We start from the raw sequence: 24,224 nt of genomic DNA, 5'->3' as shown, positions 1-24,224 counted from the left end.
AAATCAGTGTGTTGAATGCCATGTCAATCCGTTGTAGATTGAATGTGAAATGTGGGCGCGTGTAATAAAATGTTCTTGTAAATTTTTTCTTTGCCCAGAATTAAAAAAGAAAACAAATATATATATAATACATACATACATACATACAGTAAGGGCATACTGTGTCCGCATAATATAAGTTGTATGTAATTTAAATTATTCCCATATGTGACTGTGAAGCTCCCAATCAGACCCTGGAGCACATGATTGAACATTGCCCTCAGAGGAAATTCACAGGCGGCCTACAAGATATCCACGCTGTTGGAAGAAGCTTTGGCTTAGATATTGACGATTTGATTTGCTACTACCATACGAAAGAAAGTATAGAAACATAGAAGATAGGAGTAGGCCATTTGGCCCCTCGAGCCTGCTCCGTCATTCAGTGCGATCATGGCTGATCATCATGCAGGGTAAACGGGGCAAGTGTGGAGTGCCAACAGTCCTGCCATATCACCCTTACTGAACACAGCTCTGCAATACAGATGAGGCAGGGGATGTGAGCAGGAATCTACAAGTGGAGTTCTCTCCCTTCAGGAACATCACCCTGATGACATAGGGTGCCTTTCCCCACCCTGTCTAGATTTTCCAATTGAACCTGATTTTAAACACGTTAACACACGACACAGATTAATGAGTGGTTAACAACCCCTTGGCTGTAGGCTGTCATAGGGGTCCTGGACTTGGTCAAACTCTCGAGTACAGTGTCAGTCATGGCTCAGTGGGTGGCACTCTTGCTTCTGAGTCAGACAGTCGCGGGTTCATGTCCCGCTCCAGAGAAAGTAATTGAGAAGTGCACGAGCATTGAATCCCCATCGCGTGCATATGTTATTGCATGAATTAATGTTGGAAATCGTGTATAAGATGAGTTGCTTGAATGTTTTTTTTTCCAATTGCCCACCAACTTCTTAAGCAGGATAAAGCGCAGCAGAAAGATGTAGGCCTGAACAAAGTTCAGAGGAATGGATTCTGTGCTGGGTCAAAACCCTGTCCTTTGAGACACAAGGGGTTAAAATCTAGTCTGGGGTGGTGATAAACCTGACTATAAAGGCCCAAAGTTTAAAAAAAATCTCTCTAGTTCCTAGTCATTCTTTGAAGCCACAAAGCTAGCTCATTGAGGAAGTGGAACTTTTCTGCAGATGCAGCAAGAGGTGCTGGTCTGAATTTGTTGGGATGTGTTGGGAATTCCACTCGAAGTGGAATGTACCAAACTTGCTTGGTGCCGACACCGAGAGCCAAAGGTGGAAAGGTGTTCCATCCTCCACCAAATATTTTAGGACAATTTTACCTTTTAAAACAACAGGTGTCCATTGTATAAAAAGAACACATTGTTATTAAAGTTTTCTTTATGACTATTTTGGTCATTGTACATTGCGTTTGTTCCATCAGTAACAGTAGTTCACTCTGAATCTCTTTTTTTAACAAAATAAATAAGAACATTTCCTTTTTTTTTTCTATCTTAGAACTTGGACACTCTGCGGGACACCAGAATATCTTGCACCAGAAGTCATACAAAGTAAAGGTCACGGGAGAGCTGTGGACTGGTGGGCGTTAGGTGTGCTGATGTTTGAAATGCTTTCAGGGTAAGTGTTCTTGGAGATTTTTCAACTGATTTCCTCAAGCATTCATAATGTTGCTAAGATTCCTGTTCATTGTAATTGTTGTTTGACGATGCTGAATCTTGGGGTTACCTAAAAAGACACTTAATTTTTGCAAATAAAGCTATGTATTAATTAATAAGTAACTATAAATTGAATATTGAGCTTGGGGGCTAGGAGGCGCTTACAAATGCAATTTTTTTGCTTTGAGGAAGCTACTATACGCCTGCCCCACAAAGCTAAATTCAGTGAAAACTGACCTGCTACGGTGGAATGGGTAATGAACCTTTGTCTAAAACCCTTAGTGAGCTGTTCCTGATGGCTTGTTGGATGATGGTACCATCCAGTGTGGTACTAAGTCTCACAGATCATGAAGTTCTCCAATTTAATCCTTGACCTTTGCCGAGTTATTCATTCTCACCTGGACTAACAGTCCCGGGGCAGTGTAGTTGGGTTTGGTGCGCAAGGCTAGAGAGAGGGAAAACTGACTCGAGTTGCTACACTTGATCGCTATCCAGTGACTCCTGCTAAAAACCACTGGGATGTGAACCTTTGGTGAGGTTCGAATCTGGCTCAGGTAGAATCTGGTACTTAGTTAACCCTTGAATTTGGGAGTCTTGATAATCTACAGGGTCGGGGGTGAGGATGAGAATCTCAAACATTTCTTTTTAGATTTTTAAATGGGTGGAGAACACACTTTGGGTTATCAACATAATCCTGTTACCTGTATTGCTTCAGTTAAACTGCCAAGACGTGAGTATGGAGCCGACTTTTGGGATGTGGGTGTTGGCGAAGCTGGCATTTACTGGCGATCCCTAGTTGCCCTGAGACGGTAACTGAGTGGCTTTCTAGGCCACTTTAAAGGGCAGTTAAGAGTCAACCACCTTGGTGTGGAACTGGAGCCACACACACACAGGCCAGACTGGGTAAAGACAGCATGTTTCCTTCCATAAAGGAAATGGTGAATCATTTGGGTTTTTATGACTCTTGCTGATACTAGCTTTTTATTTCTCTATTTTTTAAACTGAATTCAAATTCTCAAGCTGCCATGGTGGGATTGAACTCTTATTCACTGGATTATTAGTCCAGCAACGAAACCACTGCGCCAGCATAAGCTCCTCAGTGGACTGAGAAGACACATGGCATAGGAGAAGAAATGTAACCAAAATGAAATTGCAGTATTTGGAGAAAAGGCAGCGATTCACCGTTTTTCAAATGAGATGTTAAACTAAACTAACCTCTAACCCGAGAGGCGGATGTAAAAGATCACATGGCACTATTCGAAGAGGAACAGGGAAGTTCTCCCCGGTGTCCTGGCCAATATTTATCCCTCAACTAACATCATGAAAACAGATGATCTGGTCATTATCACACTGCTGTTTGTGGGAGCTTGCTGTGTTCAAATTGGCTGCTGCGTTTCCTACATTACAACAGTGACTACACTTCAAAAGTACTTCATTGTCTATAAAGCACTTTGGGATGATCTGAGGCTGTGAAGGGCACTATATTAATCGAAGTTTCTTTCTATATTCTCTGCTTCCATCTTGCTGGATCACCATTTTCAAGGTTTTCCTGTCTGGAATTTTTGTCACCCAGTTTCCCTCTGTTCCTTTTTGTCCTCCGCTCTCACCTCTGCCAAGCATTCTTTACACATACCTGTTTATTGACCACTTTTACTGTTGAATGCTGACACAATTGGGATTTGGTATTCATTCTCGCTGTTGCTTTTGAGTAAGAAATAATATGCAAAATTGGGGAGTAGAGCTATCCTAACTTCCATTTTGCAGGTTAAAGGGCTCTATTAAAACTATGGGGTAATACTTCTATTTGAGTCGTCTTAGGCAGTCCCTCAGAACCGAGAATGACTTGCTTCCACATTAAAAATGAGTTCTCAGGTGACTGATGAGTCCAATGCGGGACCTACAGTCTCTGTCACAGGTGGGGCAGACGCTGGTTGAAGGGGCGGGTGGGTGGGGTGCTTGGGTTGACGTGTGCTCCTTACGCTTGGCTTCCGCTTGCTCCCGGCGAAGAGACCCGAGGTGTTTGGCGCCTTCCCGGATGCTTCTCCTCCACTTTGTGCGGTCTTGGGCCAGGGATTCCCAGGTGTCGGTGGGGGTGTTGCACTTTTTCAAGGAGGCTTTGAGGGTGTCCTTGAAGCGTTTCCTCGGCCCACCTGGGGCTCTCTTGCCGTGCCGGAGCTCCGAGTAGAGCGCTTGTTTTGGGAGTCTCGTATCGGGCATGCGGACAATGTGACCCGTCCATCGGAGCTGATTGAGCGTGGTCAAAGCTTCGATGCTGGGGATGTTGGCCTGAGCGAGAACACTGATGTTGGTGCGCCTACCCTGCCAATGGGTTTGCAGGATCTTGCGGAGGCAGCGTTGGTGGTACCTCTCCAGTGCTTTGAGGTGCCTGCTGTACATGGTCCATGTCTCTGAGGCATACAGCAGGGCGGGTATCACTACTGCTCTGTAGACCATGAGCTTAGTGCCGGGTTTGAGTAATATTGTTTTAATAGCCTTTTCACCTAATGATGGTTATTGAAATAGCCCTATGTCCTAATCGCATTCCATTGTCTTTTTTCCCCCCTCTGGAATATGTCTCCGCTGTGGCTCAGTGGGTAGCACTTTCGCCTCAGCCATAAGGCAGTGGGCTCAAGTCCCACTTAGAGACTTGAGCACAAAATTCTAGGCTGACACTCCAGTGCAGTGCTGAGGGAGTTTCGGAGGTGTCTTTCGGCTGAGACGTTAAACCACGGCCCCGTCTGCGCTCTCAGGTGGATGTGAAAGATCCCAGGGCACTATTTCGAAGAGCAGGGGAGTTATCCCCGGTGTTCTGGCCAATATTTATCCCTCAATCAACATCACTAAAGAAACAGATTATCTAGTCATTATCACATTGCTGTTTGTGGGAGCTTGCTGTGCGCTAATTGGCTGCCACGTTTCCTACATTACAACAGTGACTGCATTGGCTGTAAAGCACTTTGGGATGTCCATGGTCATGAAAGGTACAGTGCAAGTGTTTTTTTTTTAGAAAAGAGGGGAAACAGCACTGAATACCAGCTTTGGCAACAGCCTGTAGCTGGGTGTGCTGTGACTGACAGCCCAAACACACTTGGCCTGCTGAAGACCACGGGTGAAAGCAAGATAGGCAGCAAGTGATTCTCTGTCTATATTATGAGCACTATTGTTCACCTAGAATTTTAGAATTCTGAAAATAACAGAATCTAACTCTGCCTAAAATGCATTTTTTCCCTAAGTTTTCTTTCTTATTGCTTGATTTACCTTTCCATAGTTTACCACAACTTCTTTAACCTTTTGAATATTGGCTGCAAGTATGCTTGTTCCATTTACTACTGTGGCCATTGTAACATCCTTTTCAAGAACATTTGTTCTGCTTTATAAACATTCTAATTTGAACTGGGTAATCAATATATTGCTCTATTTTCGTGTGACGGTTGGTTGCTTAGAAGTGCCTCTCGGTATTGACATGAAAGGAATTTGCAGTTGCTCTGTTAAAATAACTTAGCAGCATTCAGCTGTTAGTCTTTGGCACAACTGAGGATAATTTCAGCTGTCTGTTACAAAACTATGCCAAGCAGCAGCACAATAATGCTATGGAAAGGTTAAAACCACTTGTTTGGGATATTTAGAACCATTTAAATTTCATTTGATCTTTTCATGGCCTTTTTTCCTATTTCGTTTTGTTTTTTGAAGTTTTAGAATTTTGTATTAGGTTTGATTACCTCAGAGTACTTGCTAAACCGTCCCTCATAGTATATCGGTAGCATTGGTTTTGTCAATTTTCTAACCTTTGATGAAGGTGCTGACACATGCTGGGTACAGTTCAGGTGGTGCTGACAGCCCTTGGTGCCTTGCCCAAGTGGTCATTTTTCATGTGTGGGCTGAGACAGTGTATCGCAGGCTGTTCAGTGGGGGGGAGGGGGGCATTGCAGCAGATCCATGGATCCTTATCCAGCATCCATGCACACATGCTTTCAAACAAGTGTTACCGGAAAAGTGGCTTGTTTTTCTTTTTTCCCTCATCACTTATGGAATCTAGTGGATTTGAAGCCAAATTGTAGGGCTTTGACTGCCCTACTGAGATCAGCTAAGCACCGATTGGGAATCCGAGCTAGGACCTTCTATTCTGTATAGCTTCGTATTACATAATTTTCTCTCATTTCTAATTGTCACGGATGCACTATATTACAGTAATTCTGGAGTGGCTATTTTGGTAGTGCAAGCTAGGCACATGCAAAACTCCAGTTTACTTGATGTCAATATTGGATGTTTTGCTGTTTGGGCTTAAAGTCCAGGCAAACACCAAGAAGTACCAGCTTTAAACTTGTTGAGTTTCCAACCTTCGAAATAATTTTTGAATTGTAAACAACAAGATATGGTTGAGTGGTAAAGAATCATACCACCTAAAATGATGAATGACCGCTCTGATTAAGGACTGTTAATTTTCTCGTCGCACATGCCTTAAACACTCTGCCATTCTATGGCAAATCGCAAATATAATCAAAAGCCATTTCTGGTAATTAAGGAAAGCAATATGTTGCGCTTAGATGTACAGCCTGCCAGTCCTGGGGAATAATTGTTTGCCAGGAATAATGACCAACCTGTTGGACATAAGTGCTTTCCTCCAGAGCACATGGTTCTGGCACAGATTTAATGTTTGTGGAGGTTCTGCTTTGAGTGCTAGGTTTTTGATTTGTTTATAATAGTTTTGACATTTCCTTGATTTTGCCCCTGTGAAAATGATGGCCATCAGAGATGCTTCTCTATTTCAAACCTCCAAAGACTATAGTTGCTGATCCTTATTGCTTTCTCATTTCAGCAGTAAATCTGCAATTTTCATTTAAAACAAATGTACAACCAGTACAGGAACATAGTGTAAATCCTAGTAGTTTTCATGAGAGCTAATGTACATGTTATAAGATCTTGCTGTAATTTAAAATGAAGTGATTAGTTTTGCATGACTATTTTTAAAGAAGTTTTATTGCAAGGTGAGGAATGTCAGGGTTGAGAAATGAATGTTTCCCTCATTTTGCACCCAGTGTACGCATGAAACACTTCAAGATCAGGTATAGCGGAAAGGGATCTGCATTTTAAAGCTCCCTATATTTTGCCCCCAAGATGTACCTTTAACCCTAACCTTATTTTGACCTCAACCTCTGAAGAATGTTTTAACTTCATTAGTGAGAAAGTTTCACTTAATCCACATTTCCTTACAAATTTTGTGAATGAGATTGTGAAGTTGTGCAGATTTATGGACAGTTTGTTCTGTGGCCTTCTGCCCACTAAACATTGGATTGAGATTACCCAAATATATTTCAATCTGTGGACTTGCAGCTGGCACAGAGACGGGGGGAAAAAAGACTTTTATTTCCAAGTAGAGTCCAAATAGCCAAGGTGAAAAGATCATGTTTTTACTAAGTTTTTGGTAACCAGTATGGGCGGCGGTGATGACTTTTCGTAAAGCAGTTAACTGTTTCATAAGCTTACATTGCTATTCAATGGAAAAGAAAAGCAGCACGGTGTAAAACGGGCTGCTGATTCACTATGTGTTGTGCTACTGCCGAAAACCATTTTCACCCCCTTGGTATTTATCAGATAAAAATAATATGCTCTAAGAAGTTTTCTTTTAATCCATTCTTTCTGTGATTCTTTTACAGCTACCCACCATTTTTTGATGACAACCCTTTTGGTATTTACCAAAAGATTCTTGCTGGAAAGTTGGACTTCCCAAAGCACCTCGATTTCTATGTGAAGTAAGTTTAATTTAATCCTTCAACGACTGTGATATTACAACATAATTGCGAGTCGGGAAGGCTATTCTTAGATCATCCATCCATAAAGAGTCTTATTGTAGCATGCAGTTGTTAACTAACTCTGATTTTCACCTCCAGTATTCTGTCTGGAAGTTCATTCCATGTATTGATCACACTGTGTGAAGGAGAACTTCCTACGTCAGCCCTACGTTTGCCGATTTACTATTTTGAACCTTTGCAATTTAACTTCGGGCCAAATCTTGCTGGAAAAATAACTGTTAGCGACGCATGCCATTATTACTGTGCAAATCGACCAGCAAATTCAGGGGAAGGATATATTTTCCGTAGAGGGGGTGCAACGAAGGTTCACTAGATTAATTCCTGGGATGAGAGGACTGTCTGATCAGGAGAGATTGAGTAGAATGGGCCTATACTCTCTGGAGTTTGGAAGAATGAGAGGTGATCTCATTGAAACTTATAAGATTCTGAGAGGACTTGACAGGATAGATGCCGAGAGGCTGTTTCCCTGGCTGGAGAGTCTAGAACTAGGGGGGGCATAGTCTCAGGATAAGGGGTCGGCCATTTAGGACCAAGCTGAGGAGAAATTTCTTCACTCGGAGGGTTATGAATCTTTGAGCATCTACAGCCCTCTGGGGTAGAGAATTACAGTCATTGAGTATATTCAAGACTGAGATCAATAGATTTTTGGTCACAAAGAGAATCAAGGGATATGAGGATAGGGCAGGAAAGTGGAATTGCGGTAGAGGATTAGCCATGATCTTATTGAATGGGGGAGCAAAATCGAGGGGCCGTATGGCCGCCTCCTATTTCTTATATTCTTGTGATTAAGAGATACGTTGTGAGTTACAAATCTCCAGAACACTATGGTCGATTTACGCCGTTTGCTTTGCACAGACGACATTCCACCCTTAGCCTCCCCGTTATTTTTAAGAACTTGCTGGATTTGCACATTAATTGCCCATTAAACGCACCGCAGAAAGTTAGGGATGGAACTTAACAGCGTAAGTACCTTTTTAACAATGGGATAAATAAATGTTAATAAAGCACCTATCAACCTCTCTGACCCAGAAAGGGAATCATTTAAACTGTTAAATCCTATTCCTGCATGTCGTCAATTGTTAGAGATTTTTTCCCCCTCTCGTTTCTCTTTCTGTACCTGATTTGACTCCTACTTTGCCTTTCCTCTTTTTCTTTCTCAATTCTTAAATCTCATTGCTTAAGGAGGATACGCTGTTGGTCCTGCCATTCACTAATATCCTGCTGCCCTTGTTGAAGGGTGCAGGAAACTGCGCCCAAAGTGGGATGTCCCGCTCCAGTAAGATCCAGTCCAAAGTAATTTTCTGGATTTACCGTTTCCATACCCTTTTAATATTTTGTATACCTCAATAAAGTTATCTCTCAAATGCCACCTTTCAACGTTCAAAAAAACAAGTTTCTCCAGTCTTTCCTCATAACTCAGACCTCTAACACTGTGGATCAGCCTTTTGGTTCTTCTCTATACTCCCTGCAACATTTGAATGTTCCTCGTGTCTGTGACTGCAGCTGGATGCATTTCTCAAGGTGTTGTCTGACCAAAACAATAGAGTTTGAGTGTGATTCTTTAACTTATACTCTACTGATTTGCCCATATAGTTCAGCATTCCATTAGCTTTATTAATTATATCAAAATATGCTCATCTATATTTTGTCCCTTGACAACATCTGCTGACATGGGGGTAGCTAACATCCATATGTATGATGACAACACCCAGCTATCTTTCCACCGCCCCTCTCAGTGACCGTCTACATGTTGTCAGACTGCTTGTCTGATATCAAGTCATAATGTTGCAACTTCTCCCAACAACAAGAATACCAAAGCTATTGTTTTCTGTTCCCTTACTACTGATTCCATCCCTCTCTCACTCAATCTACTAGATTGTGCAAAACTTTGACATCCTGTTCAACCCAAAGCTGAACTTCACGCCACATATCCTATCTGCCATCAAGACTGTCTATTGCCACATTGCACAACATTGTCAACCTCTGCCCCTATCTCGGCTCCTGTGCCACTGAAGCCCTTATGCGTGCTTTTGTCACCCCAACTCTCACTCTCTGTAGTGCCTTCCTGGCTGGCCTCTGTTCCTCCAACTTGTCCAAAATGAAGACTTCCCCACTACATCCCACTTGCTCATCACTCGTATCTTTGCTTACAAATGCTGGCTCCTTGTCCCCAACAGGTTAAATTTAACCTCCTTGTCTACATCTTCAAATCCTTCCATGGCTTTGCCCCACCCTTTCTCTGCAGTCTCATTCAGCCTTGTATTCCTCACTATCCCAAAGATTTAATTCCTCTGTCTCTGTTGTGTGTTGTACCCCCGGGGCCATCGTTGGTGGCCGAGTTTTCAGCGGACTCGGTTCCAATCTCTGGATCTCCCTCCCTAAACATTTTTGCCACCTTTTTAGCCAAGCTTTCACTTGCCTCTCCTAATCCAATGACTCATTTTTCTTTTCCCTGTCTCTTTCGACTTGTAAAGCATTTTGGACCTATTTTTTAAACATTAAAGATTCTATATAAATGCTGGTGTTTTGTTGCTTCTCTGTACTGGTTAGATATGGTGAGCATCGAGTCTGCTAAGACTTCTAATTCAACTTCATCTTTAGCTATTTCTATATCATTCATGGACTAAGTGTTGCCCATTATTCCTTCCTACGGGCAGTACCTTACATTTGTCTGCATTAAATTTTACTTGCCATTGTTCTGTGCATTTTGTGCAACTCATTTTTGTAATTTCTGACCTCCTTCCTTTGCACCTGCTCCTGAAACTCTCATTCATGTCTTTGTCACCTCCAGACTCCACTATTCCAGTGCTCTCGTGGCCGATCTCTCATCCGCCGCACTCTATAAACTTCAGCTCATTACAATTTTGCCACCCATATTCTGCCCTGCACCAAGTCCCGATCATCCATCACTGCTGTCCTTGCTGACCAACAATGGCTCCTAGTTCCACAATGCCTCTAATTTAAAGTTCTCCTCTTTCTGTTTAAATCACTTCATGACCTTGCTTCTCTATCTCTAATCATCTCCAGCCCTACGGTCACCCCCATACCTCTCTATAGTCCTCTGAATCTGGCCTCTTTGCCCCACCATTGGTGGTGTACCTTCAGCTGTCTAGGCCCCACACTCTGAAATTCCCTCCCTGAATCCCTCTTCAACTCCCCCTCCTCCGTTAAGATCCTCCTTACAACCCACCTCTGTGACGAAGCTTTGGTCACCCCTCCTAATATCTTCTATGGCTTGGAGTCCGGTTTTGCCTGATTACACATCTGTGAAGCATCTTGGAAGATTTTTCTATGTTACAGTCGATTTATAAATGCAAGCACTTGTTCCCAGCTTCCCCAATCCTCTCCCTGCTTGTCTTTGCTTTTCTCATTTTTCATTCTCTACCTTTGCCCTTTCACTGACTTTGCTGCTCTCTTTGTACTTACTCTCCAGTCAAGAGAGGACTCTGGTTCTGTTAGAGGCAGGCATGCCTGCACTATTTAAGATTGACCTTGTAAACAAAGTAGTTTTGCCATCACTTTGGCCCCCTTCTTGCAGAGTAGGCTCACTTCCCTCGTGATCAAGTAGAGTGGGAAGGGGATGTAGGCATGTTGAGTAACAACCTGAAAGTGAGCTATATAACTGAGGCAATGCAATCTGCTAAAGGCAGCAGAACAAGCCAGGTTTCCATGTTGTAAAATAACATGCAAAACCAACTTTTATTGGTAGTCATGCATTTGGGTGGGATTGAGAACTTTTGAGACTGCAGTACACCAAGTTCAAATGTGTCTGGACAAGCTCTTTTCTGTTCTAAGTGACAGCTAATCCATAACACAACACCAATGACAATTTGGCAGAAACTGAGGAATTTCATTGCAAATGGGAGGAAGGTGTCTTGTGAAAAATGCTGGTGCAGTAGAGATCTGGACAGATTTTTTACAGAGTCTGGGGCGTTGGGTGTATCTGGCCTGGGTTGCATATGACATGGGGAATTTTGTTACTGGATACTACTTTCAATAGTATAAAATGTAGTATGAAACCCTAAACGTTTTGATCCATGTGTTGTAGATGTGTTTTGAGTAAAATTATATTTGAACAACCCCATCAGTTGTCTAATGCAAAATAACAACAGAAAATGCTGGAAAAACTCAGCAGGTCAGGCAACATCCGCGGAGAGAAATTTGAGTTGACGTTTCGGGTTGGACCCTTCTTCAAAACTGGAAAGAAAAGAAACTAGATCGGAGGCAGGGCTGCGATCGGACAAAAGAATAAAAGAAACAAAAGAAGTAAAAGAGATTAGAAGCTAGACGAGATGGTAATAGGCTGGGATTAGGTGTAAAGTGTACTGGCAGGGCAAAAGATAGCTGCCAGGTGTGAGAGAGAAACAAAAGGAAAGGGGGGGGGGGGGGGGAAAGGAGTGGAACAATTACAAGAGAAAATGAAATGGGGGCCGAGCTTATGATCTGAAATTGTTGAACTCGATATTGAGTCCGGAAGGCTGCAGACTGCCTAATCGGAAGATGAGGTGCTGTTCCTCGAGTTTACGTTGAGCTTCCGTGGAACAATACAAGAGTCCAAGGACGGCGAGGTCCGTGTGGGAATGGAGCGGTGAATTAAAATGACAGGCGACCGGAAGCTCGGGGTCACCCTTACGGACTGAACGGAGGTGTTCCGCAAAGCGGTCACCCAATCTGCGTTTGGTCTCCCCAATGTAGAGGAGACCGCATTGTGAGCAGCGAATACAGTATACTAGATTGCGAGAAGTACAAGTAAATCGCTGTTTCACCTGGAAGGGGTGTTTGGGGCCCTGGACAGTGGGAAGGGGGAAGGGGGGAGGTATAGGGGCAGGTGTTACATCTCCTCCGCTTGCACGGGAAGGTGCCAGGCGAAGAGTGTCTATGCTATGCCTGCCTTTTCGTGGGCTATGTGAACAATCTTTGTTCCAGTCCTACTCGGGTCCCCTCCCTCACCTCTTTTTCCGATACATTGATGACTGTATCGGTGCCGTTTCCTGCTCTCGCCCCGAACTTGACAATTTCATTCACTTTGCCTCCAATTTCCACCCTTCCCTCACCTTCACATGGTCCATCTCGGACTCTTCCCTTCCCTTCCTCGACTTCTCCGTCTCCATCCCTGGGGATAGGTTATCGACCAATATTTACTACAAGCCCACTGACTCCCACAGCTACCTGGACTACACTTCCTCCCACCCCGCTTCCTGTAAGGACTCTATTCCATTCTCCCAGTTTCTCCGCCTCCGCCGTATCTGCTCCGACGACGCCACCTTCCACACCAGTGCTTCAGACATGTCTTCCTTTTTCCGCAACCGAGGATTCCCCTCTACTGTGGTTGACACTGCCCTCGACCGTGTCAGTTCTATCTCCCGCACTTCTGCCCTCACCCCTGCCCCTCCCTCCCGGAACCACGATAGGGTTCCCCTTGTCCTCACCTTTCACCCCACCAGCCTCCACATTCAACGGATCATCCTCCGGCATTTCCGCTACCTCCAAAGTGATCCCACCACCAAACGTATCTTCCCCTCCCCTCCCCTTTCAGCATTCCGCAGGGACCGCTCCCTCCGAGACACCCTAGTCCACTCCTCTATCACCCCAAACAGCCCTTCCTCTTCGCCTGGCACCTTCCCGTGCAAGCGGAGGAGATGTAACACCTGCCCCTATACCTTCCCCCTTCCCACTGTCCAGGGCCCCAAACACCCCTTCCAGGTGAAACGGCGATTTACTTGTACTTCTCGCAATCTAGTATACTGTATTCGCTGCTCACAATGCGGTCTCCTCTACATTGGGGAGACCAAACGCAGATTGGGTGACCGCTTTGCGGAACACCTCCGTTCAGTCCGTAAGGGTGACCCCGAGCTTCCGGTCGCCTGTCATTTTAATTCACCGCTCCATTCCCACTCGGACCTCACCGTCCTTGGCCTCTTGTATTGGTCCACGGAAGCTCAACGTAAACTCGAGGAACAGCACCTCATCTTCCGATTAGGCAGTCTGCAGCCTTCCGGACTCAATATCGAGTTCAACAATTTCAGATCATAAGCTCGGCCCCCATTTCATTTTCTCTTGTAATTGTTCCACTCCTTTCCCCCCCCCCCCCCCCCCCTTTCCTTTTGTTTCTCTCTCACACCTGGCAGCTATCTTTTGCCCTGCCAGTACACTTTACACCTAATCCCAGCCTATTACCATCTCGTCTAGCTTCTAATCTGTTTTACTTCTTTTGTTTCTTTTATTCTTTTGTCCGATCGCAGCCCTGCCTCCGATCTAGTTTCTTTTCTTTCCAGTTTTGAAGAAGGGTCCAACCCGAAACGTCAACTCAAATTTCTCTCCACGGATGTTGCCTGACCTGCTGAGTTTTTCCAGCATTTTCTGTTGTTATTTCGGATTTCCAACATCTGCAGTATTTTGCTATCGTAGTTGCCTAATGCAGTCCAGAATGGCAGTATTCCATAGTTTAAAAAAAGTGTATTCTTGTAGTTGCTAACATCTTTGGTGTCGCATGATAACTATGAATAAGGAAAACCATTCAACCCATTTTAATTAATCCATCTACCTTTCTACACTACCTCCACTTACAGCTAGCAATAAATATCTAACATGGGAAAAATATTCAGCTGCTCCAGAGACTTGCATGCCTATAATAGTGGATCATGCATTATTGTATTTGCCAGTGTTTATAGTTTTTTTTAATGGATATTTTAGGTGCCGTTAAACTGAACTCTTGTGTGAGCTTAAGACATGTATCCTAACATATTAGTAAGGAAGTAGTGTGGGCCACTGAGGCTCAATGGAACAAGTTTTCAATGCCCTTTAAAATTTATGTTCGAGACAATAAATGTAAATGATTATTTAGTGATTATTTAAGATGACGAGATAATGTAAAAAAAAAATGGGTGAAGCTGAGTGACTTATGACTATCTTCTGAACTCTGTTGAAGTAGTTTTTTTCCTCTGAATTTTCCCCTACCCTTATCTCCTAAAGATACTGAGGTGTAGTTTCATGGGCTTGGGTGGGTGGTGCCAACAGGCTGTTTGATTTAGGGAGGGTGACTATCACAGCTTAATATGACCCTGTTCAACTGCCCCAGTGGAGTTACTGGATAGGAGCAGGATTCATGGGAGTTTTTGTTTAGCATCACTCCTGCACCTAGCTCAACACAGACAAAGTATCAAAATCTGGATCCTCTGGTTCTTAATGTTGATGCCACAGCATGTTATACATTTATCAAACATTGGGGATAGCAGAACTTCATCTTCAGACAACTTTTGATAAGCTACATCAAAGATTGTGTCACTGTATTGTATGTATGAGAAGCCTCTTTAACCATATTCACTATCTGTTTTGCATTATAAATTTGACTCCTACCTACTGTTCCTCCTTTCTACACCCTCACTGTGGTGAAATTAAGATTCACTGCATGATCTCTTACCCGAACTTTGTCTTTCCCAGCATCTTAAAACTGGCACCCCTTACTTCATTACTTCTTTCCTTCCTCTTAGACTCTTCAGCCATTTAATGTCCATGTTTAGTGTCACCTAATCACTACATCCTGATTTGCTGCTTTTTTCTTGCCCTTCTCGGCTTTGGTGGTATCCTATATTTGACTGGTCTTTTAACTTGGTTTCTCCACAAAAAATAAAATCGCTGATAGAGGAGTTCATACAACCTCATTAACTCCAAGCAAAATTTCAATGGTATTTTAGCCATCTGAGCTCCGAGATTGGATTAATGTCTCTAATGTTATACATGTGTCTGTTGTGATAGGTTTGCACTGAATATTGTAACAAGTTATGTACTAGGAAAAATCAACATTTTTAAAAAGTGTACACTGAAAAGTTGTCAGCTGCATACTGTGTTTGAGAATTGCTTTAAAGGTGTTTAAAAATCGGGTGAAAAATTCACTACAAATGAATAAATAAGTCATCTCCATCTCCCTCTTTAAACTATTACCAGTGTCCTTTCACTTTGTACGAAACACTGCTACTCCTGAGCTGTGATGCACTTTTTTCTTTACAAGTCTGGATGTTGTATATATTCTTTATCGGGCAGCAGTCGAGTAAGATGGTTTATTTTAACTGTCCTCCTGGTGGTTTATTTTTCTAACACCTTTTTAACATAGTCATAGCCCATCAGTTTGCAAGCCTTCATGTGAAAGTAATTTAAAGCACAATTGTGAACGTTTATGGGCGATTGAATTTTTGCAGGTATCCAGATGGCCACAATCTGAGTTAAATAACTGTTTTAAGGTTTAGTTAGTCATGGTCCTATTTGGGTATACACCAGGCTTTTCTAACGGTGTAGTCTGCTATTTTTTTACTTTATATATGAAAAGTGTTCTGCTTAACTTATTCTAACATGTACATTACATTTTCAATAAAATTAATACGATTTGAAGCTGTATACAGATAAATTACATTTTATTTGCAAGATTTCCTCCCAGCCAGCTGGCACAAGATGTAACCTTGTAATGTTGGCCCAGAAATTCGGGTCGGGGGCTTCCCGCGGGTGCAAGCCCCCGACCTGCACTTACCTTGCGCGCTGGCAGTTGAGCTGTAGGGCCCCGTGGAATTCCGCTCCGGGGCCTGGCCCAGCTGCCGGCGCGCAGTGCTTGCGTGTCCCAGGGGCGCAGCTAGTGCGATGCGTCCCCTGGGCTCACGTGAGCCATGGGCAGCCAATCGGAGGAGGGAAAAGCCCATTCATAAGATTGACAGGAAGACCTGTCTAAACCTATAAATACTACGGCCCCAAAATAGCAGTAAACCTTCAAATAAATTTTTTTAAATCACACTTTTTAAATAAACTATAAATTACATTAAATAACTATTTTAAACAATTTAAATTTTTGAAAAAAATAATTTTATATTCTAACAGGGCTAAAAATAAACTTACCTTGCTTTAAAGTATTTTAAAAAAAAAAAATAAACCTGTGGAAAAAATGTTTTAATTTTAATTAATTGACCACTTACCTTGTAAAAAGCAGGCCTTACGCCTGCTTTTTACATTTCTAAATCCTGCAGGCTTACGATCCCGGGAAAACCTGCAAAAAAAAAAAAACCTAAACCTAAGTTCAAAGCGCACGCGCAGCCCCTCCGCGCGCATTCGACCTCTGAACCTCTTCGTTCAGAGGATCGGAAGTGCCGGTTTCCCGCGCATGCAGAAAACCGGCACTTCCATTCGGCCTACGGGTGAGTACCCCGTGCATACTCACCCGTGGAGACCCAAATTTCTGGGCCGTTATGTAAATGCTTGCCACATTGTGGGACATTAGTTCTGCTGAATAAATAGTATATTCCCCTGTTCAGGTTACTTTAGTTCCACTGTACTTTTGCACCATAGTAGCTGGGAAATGCTTTGCACATTGCAGCAGATTTAAGGGGCCATTTCCTTGCTGATTATTATGACATTACAAAAGCACTGACAGCACAGTGCCACTATTCTCCCACTGCAGAATTCATGCAACACAGGTAGAAGCTGAGGTGGTTGATGGGGAGAATCAAAATTGATGTTTGGTTTTGCTTGCGGTTTGTTTCAATGTCTTGTCGTAACCAAACAGCTTTTATTTTGCTATATTTCTATTATATGTGTGCTTTGCGCTTTCTCACTGGTGTTTTATTTTCATCTCTTAGTTCACACTATACCCCTTTACAAGGACTTCTGAGAGCTGTACTCTGCTCTCGTTTATATTTAATGGTGTCACTGCTACTAAAAAAAAAAAATTAAAGTTCAGTTGTGTGCTCTCAATGTCGGTGCTTTCTTTTTCCTCTTTACACTTTCCTTTTTGCTTTCCTGTTCTTACCATCTCTCTCTATCTTTTTCTATCAGAAACATAAGTGTTAGCACAGGAGGAGCTTCTTGCTTGTGGTTTTTCCCTATACCTGTACATATTCAACTAATTATCCACTGCCTTTGTAAAATATTGTAAAGGATTCACCAATTGTGCCACAGTATTCCACTCTTCAGCCCTTCTAATAGCTGTGTGAATTCTAGTGCTTCTTTTGAGATTGTGGCCAGTGGAAATTATTTCTGTTTATTTAATCTATCTATCTATTCATGATATGATCTTGAACATCTCATCAAATTCCCCTTCCTCAGTTCAAATCATATAGCCCTAGTTGCTTTAATCTTTTCTCCTAACTCAGTCACCTTATCCCTGGTATGATCTCTTATTGGAAGGAGCCCAAAATTGTGCGTAGTATTCCATATGTGGTCGTACTATGGGCGTGCTGCATGTCAAAGGTGTCGCCTTTCGGATGACTACCCTAATACCCTTCGGATGTTAAACCGAGGCCCTGATCAGATAAACAGACGGCCCCATGGCATGTTTTCAGAGATGAGCAGGGAGTTCTCCCATTGTCCTGGCTAATGTGCATTCCTCAGCAACTGCCACCAAGAGCAGATTAACTAGTCATTCATCTCACTGCTTTGGGGGAATTTCCATTTGTACAAATCAGCTGTTGTTTGCCTCCAAACACAGTGACAGCACTTCACATTCATTTGCTGTAAAGTACTTTGGAATGTCCTGAGGACATGAAAGCAGCTATATAAATACAAGTTTATATATGCGATACAATTTTTATAAAAATGAACAGACAGGCATATAGTAATACGCCTGTTCTATTTTTAATGTATGGGAATTAAATCATCAAAAGTAATCAGTTTTTTAGTGGATATTTTGAATCTTAATGTTTGCCACAATCAACCCAAGCTATCTAGTGATTTGAGATCTAAGAGTCTCACCACAGCAATTAGGTACTGCAACAGTAATTCATTTTCTACTGATCCATTAAACTGTAGAATGATATTTCTTTCTGTTTGTGCTCATCGACGTGAGGGCGGTCAGTGCAGTGGCTGGAATATTTTTGTGCCCAGCTTATTGACACTCACAGGTATAGCACAATTAACTGAAGGTAAAGCCCCGTCTGCCCTTCCCCCAACCACAGTTATTAACAAATACTCTGGTGTTAACTTGGATTCAGAGTGCAACTGCAACTGATTTATGTGTAGTTTGTGCTGTGGATCTATCTATAAATTGGGTGGAGAAAGATCAACCATGTTTTGTGTAGGTAACATACAGGTGCCGGAGGAGACTTCCTTTTGTTATGTACTTTTCCCTTCAGAAAAGAAACAAATTTTATGATATCACTGTACAGTTTGTTGCACATTATTAAGAGGCAGCTATTGGTGTATTAGGGTAGTTATGTTGTGCACATGTAGGAAACTATCGCTGTTGGAGGTCAAGATAACTTGACTGGTTTGGTAGGGAGGGAGACTGACCTCTGGATCACCATCCAGGCTGGTCTGAGGTGTCTACTCCCTTTTCAGTGACTAGTGGGGTACCGCAGGGATCGGTCCTTGGACCCCAGCTATTCACAATATATATTAATGATCTAGACAAGGGAACTAGATGTAATATCTCCAAGTTTGCAGACAACATAAAGCTGGGTGGGCATGTGTGCTGTGAGGAGGATGCCGAGAAACTCCAGGATGATTTGGACAGGTTGTGTGGTTGGGCAGAAGCATGGCAGATGCAATATAATGTGGATAAATGCAAGGTTATCCACTTTGGTGTCAAAAACAGGAAGGCAGATTATTATCTGAATGGCAATAGATTAGGAGAAGGGGAAGTGCAACGAGACCTGGGTGTCCTTGTGCACCAGTCACTGAAGGTAAGCATGCAGGTGCAGCAGGCGGTTAAGAAGGCAAATGGTATGTTGGCCTTCGTAGCAAGAGGGTTCGAGTACAGGAACAAGGATGTCTTGCTGCAGTTGTACAGGGCCTTGGTGAGACCGCACCTTGAGTATTGTGTGCAGTTTTGGTCGCCTTATCGGAGGAAGGATGTTCTTGCCATGGAGGGAGTTCAGTGAAGATTCACCAGGCTGATACCTGGGATGGCAGGAATGACGTATGAGGAGAGATTGGGTCAATTAGGCTTATACTCACTGGAGTTTAGAAGAATGAGAGGTGATCTTAATGAAACTTATAAAATTCTGACAGGACTGGATGCAGGAAGGATGTTCCCGATGGTCGGGGAGTCTAGAACCAGGGGTCACAGTCTAAGGATAAGGGGTAAGCCATTTAGGACAGAAATGAGGAGGAATTTCTTCACCCAGAGAGTGGTGAATCTGTGGAATTCTCTACCAAAGAAGGCAGTGGAGGCCAATTCATTAAATATATTCAAGAAGAAGTTGGATATATTTCTTAAGGCTAAAGGGATCAAGGGATATGGGGAGAAGGCAGGGACAGGTTACTGAATTTGGATGATCAGCCATGATCGCATTGAATGGCGGAGCAGGCTCGAGGGGCCGAATGGCCTACTCCTGCTCCTATCTTCTATATTTCTAGATGAACAGAGTTGTTACACTATGCACATGGGCTACATCATTGGAATGGTTGCAGAGCAGAGACCAGAAAATCCATCTCTCCATGCAAAAGGAGATTATCTGCTACCAAGTCGAAGACGCCACATTCAGTTTTTAAATAATACATGGAAAACACTTTATACTAAAAGTATGTTCCCTGTACTTCCCTTCTCTTTCATAAAGACATAAAGACTGTCACCGTATTTTGCTTCTGTTGAGTGTTAGCTTGGCATGTGATAATACCTGTGATCATAGTGAATAGAGAATGCTGATTGACTCAAATTTCACATTCCCTAAAAAGCACGACTGTACACGCACAGTATTGTTCATAAATTACCATTTACTAAAAAGAACCAGAAAAAAATTCCAAGTCCTTTTTCAGTGGCCATTTATGCACCCTGCTGTATGTCCCTAAATAAATAAAAAAAAAGGTATCATTACAAAACATTAAATATTCTGGGGGAAGAAATCTCAAAACGCCCCTATAAACTTACCCAGCCCTGTTATGCTTCAAATAATATACGTCACTATTATTTCTGGTGGGGAAATCCAGCACAAGGTAGCATAATATAACTAGAGCTAAGCTAGTTAGGACAGAAGCCAGGAAGCACTGTTTCTCACACAGAATAGTGGTAATCTGGAGCTCTTTCTCCCTTTCCCCGCCCCCCAAAAACCCCGAAAATGCTGTGGATGCTGAGTTAGTTGAAATTTTCAAGACTGAGACGGATTAGATTTTTGTTAGGTAAGGGTATCGAGGGATATGGAGCAAAGTCAAGTAAATGGGTTGAGGTACACGGTCTAATTGCATTGCGGAACAGGATTGAAGTGCTGAATGACCTATTCCTATTCCTACCTTCCTATGTCCTCGAGTTCAAGATTGCCTTCTGTTCCGTTATGGGAGTTTAGATCTTTGGATTGTAACAGTTTCTATGCCTCTGCTATTGATAATTGACCTGTTTTCCTGGCTTGCCTGCTTTACTTTTCCCTCTAGTCTGTGCCTTGGAATAACCATGAGCAATGTCACAGGAGAGCTACTAATATTTCAAAAAAGGAAATGGAACATTTACCTACGATCACCTTCCATTTAGAGTAATTTGTACAAAATTACAGCACTTCAATTCTTAGACTAACCTTTCAATTGTTAAAAAGTCAGTTTAAAAAAAAAAAAAAAATAACAATTACCAGATCTGTTACTAGCCAGCAATAGTATTTTTAGAAAACTTTAATGGATTTACTTGTAACCTGTTTCATGTGTGTGCAAATGAGACCTATTAATGTTTACCAAATCTATTATTGTATAGGAAATAATACTTTTGATGTTACATGTAACTTATCATTTTATGTTTTAGAGACCTCATAAAAAAGCTTCTAGTTATTGACCGGACAAGGCGATTAGGAAATATGAAGGTAAGTAACAGATACATTGATAGAAACCACCAAATAACATTAGTTGCATCAAATTTTATTTGAAACCAGAGTTTTGGAAATTATATAATTGATGTAAAGTTTTGAGCAGTTGCCCTATTCTTTAGAACTGGTGACCAATCACTGCTTTTAATTGTAGGTAAGCATCAATACTGTTAAAGGGATCTGTATTGTCCGAATTGCTACATGATTTTTGTACACTTACTAGTTAACCTTTATTTCTATTCTCTAATTTTTAAAACTGCTGAGCCAAGACGAGCTGGGAACAGATGGTTTGAGTAGAACTCTCTCCAGTGAACCTTTCAGTGAGGAATGCAGCCTACAGCCCATACTTTCTGTTCTTAATACCACTTGAACAGAACTTCTTGCAAGTGCAGCAAATTCTTCCCACCGTCTTTTACTCCCAGACTGTTTCTGACCATCAATTTAAAACCATCAAGCACAGAAACAAATGTGGGCAAATGAACAGATACTTAGATTTATGTGTTCAACTTCAAAATAAAAAATTATCCAGAACTCGCGACTGCTTTTATCTACCAGTTCCGAAACCTAATGCAGTAGTGATGCCAAACTAGGAGAGTCTGTGACATTCAAGCAGGCAGTGCAGAAATTACAGAATGAGCTGGACAAAATATGCAAGGGGGTAGAACAATGGAAGATGAAATTTAATACAGACAAATGTAAAGTATTGCACGTTGAAAAGAAAAATAGGCAACTCCCGTGTTGAAGAATGAAATTGAAAAAGACTTGGAATCTTGGGAGGCTCAATGCTCAAAATGTCCAACCTACGCAGAGCAGCAATGAATAAACCCAACAGAATGTTAGGTGAAAAGCTAATCGTAGAATACAACTCGGGAAGTTATGATCAAACTGCAGTGCTTTGGTTAGACCATATTTTGAATACTGTGCCTATTTCAAGTTATCAGGCCACAAGGGTGGCATTCAAGCTGTGGAGGCAGTACGGAATAGAGTCACTGCACTTGACCCCCAGTCTTACAGCTCTTATTAATGAGCAAATACTGGGGACACTTAGGCTCTTCTACCTTGGAAGGAGATGTCGTCGAGGGGATCTTCTCGAGATATGCATTATTATAAATGGTATGGAAAAGGTAAAACTGGAAAATTACTTTGATTTTAACGGAGTAGAATAAGGGGCTGCAGGTTTAAACTAGTTAAAGACAAATTTAGAACTCATACCAGGAAGTTCTTCACACACTAATCAACAAATGGAATGGACTCCCAGATAATGGTGGAAATGAAAACTCTGGAATCATTTAAGAACCAATTGGATACTGCAATGGCAGAACTTTAGGATCATTCTGAATAGATGAAATGAGTCAAATGGGCCTCATCGGTAATTCTCCTGTGAAGTCACTTTTATTGGAAGAAAATTATCACTTGGATGATGTGGAATAGGTGTGAACCTTTCATATAGGAAAGATGCTTCAATCTGTGGATTTTGTTTTAGGTAAACCTCATTACTAAATAGGGATGAGTGAACCAAGTCAGTTTAACTTGGTGGTAGCAACCTCCTCTCTTTAGTTAGTAGGATGTAGATTCAAGCCCTAACTCAGGATTTGAGCAAATAATTCTAGGCAGACATTTCAGTGCTGTATTGTCGGAGGTGCGGTCTTTTTGGTGAGATCCTGACTGTTCAGGTTGTCATAAGATCCCATGGTATTTTTTCCCCAAGAAGAGCTGGAAGTTCTAGTGTCCTGTTCAACATTTATCTTTCAACCAACACCACCAAAACAGTTTAATGGGTTATTCATCTCATTGTTTTGTAGGCAAATGCTGCACAGCAGGGTCCTACAAGTAGCAGTGACTAAGTAATTCAACAAGTAATTGACTGTGTAGCACATTGGGATGCCCTGAGACATGAAAGGTGCGATATAAATGTAAGTTTGTTCTTTTCTCCCTCCCTCCCCCCTGGTGATGGTCCAAGCCAGGGTTGGGCCCAGTGGAGAGAGTTTTAGTTCACCCATTTTATGCTGGGATTACTACTACATGTCCACCTGGATCTTTGAAAGAGATTCAATTTGCACATATGAGGCTTCCACCCAGCCAATGCCTTATTTTTCTTGATAATCTTGCATAGCTAGGTGCTGCCCTACCAGTTATTGTGTTGCATTTCAGTGCTCTTCCTGTTGCTTGGTATCTCGATGCTCTCTGCTTTAGTCGAAGACTCGGGGCTTGTATATAGCAGAGTGAGGGAAGATCAGCTGATTACTCGGGGTGCAAATTTCTGAAAAGGGCAATGTTCTATATTCTATAAACTGAACACACAATAATCTCAAAGTCCAGTTTTTATAAATTGTCACGTGCCTTTTCACAAAGGAGCTTTAATATACCAAACGGTATTAGTTTTGTATTTGTGCTATTTCTGTTTTGTTTAAAATTTTAAAACTCACTACTTACTAAAAAAATAACAACTTGCATTTATATAACACTTTTAACATAGAAAAACGCCCCAGTGCGCTTCACAGAAGCATGTGGAAAATGGACGCCAAGTCAAAGGAGGAGAGATTAGGAGGAATGATGCAAAGCTTGGTCAAAGAGGTGGGTTTTAATGAGGATCTTAAAAGTGGAGAGGCTGAGGGGTGTAGGGATGGAATTGCAGAAAGTGGGACCTAGAAGGCTGACTGGGGTAAAGGGAAGTGGGATGCACAAGTGGCTGGACTCGACAGTTCGGGGTGTGGTTGTAGCTCTGGAGAAGGTTTTAGAGATGGTGAGGGGTAGGGCCTTGGAGGGATTTAAAGAAAGGGACAAGGATTTTAAATGACGTATTGGGGGACAGGAAGCCAGTATCTTCTCTTCTTAGGCAGTCCCTCGGAACCGAGGGTGACTTGCTTCCACATTAAAAATGAGCTCGCAGGTGACTGATTAGTCCAATGCGGGACCTACAGTCTCTGTCACGGGTGGGGCAGACGGTGGTTGAAGGGGCGGGTGGGTGGGGTGCTTGGGTTGACGTGCGCTGCCTGC

The 24,224-nt window shown here is 42.4% G+C and overlaps 1 protein-coding gene across 2 annotated transcripts in view; it reads left to right on the top strand.

The window, feature by feature from the left end:
* Positions 1-24,224, top strand: part of prkx (protein kinase X-linked) — a 130,339-nt gene that overhangs the window by 81,125 nt on the left and 24,990 nt on the right. The window contains exons 4-7 of one of the 2 annotated variants that reach the window (XM_085999656.1): positions 1,500-1,619; positions 7,312-7,407; positions 21,167-21,224; positions 23,704-23,801. In XM_085999656.1, the coding sequence (XP_085855782.1) occupies positions 1,500-1,619; positions 7,312-7,407; positions 21,167-21,224; positions 23,704-23,772 (343 nt within the window). In that variant the 3' untranslated portion in view covers positions 23,773-23,801. The remainder of the gene's footprint in view (positions 1-1,499; positions 1,620-7,311; positions 7,408-21,166; positions 21,225-23,703; positions 23,802-24,224) is intronic. The other variant, XM_085999655.1, reaches the window with a different exon arrangement.

This window comes from Somniosus microcephalus, chromosome 10 (genome assembly GCF_052327205.1).
Source record: "Somniosus microcephalus isolate GS21.2 chromosome 10, FLI_Smic_1.0, whole genome shotgun sequence".
NCBI classification, from domain to species: Eukaryota; Metazoa; Chordata; class Chondrichthyes; order Squaliformes; family Somniosidae; genus Somniosus; species Somniosus microcephalus.
The sequence above is the reverse complement of the archived record's forward strand: the minus strand, read 5'-3'. Positions and strand labels throughout refer to the sequence as shown.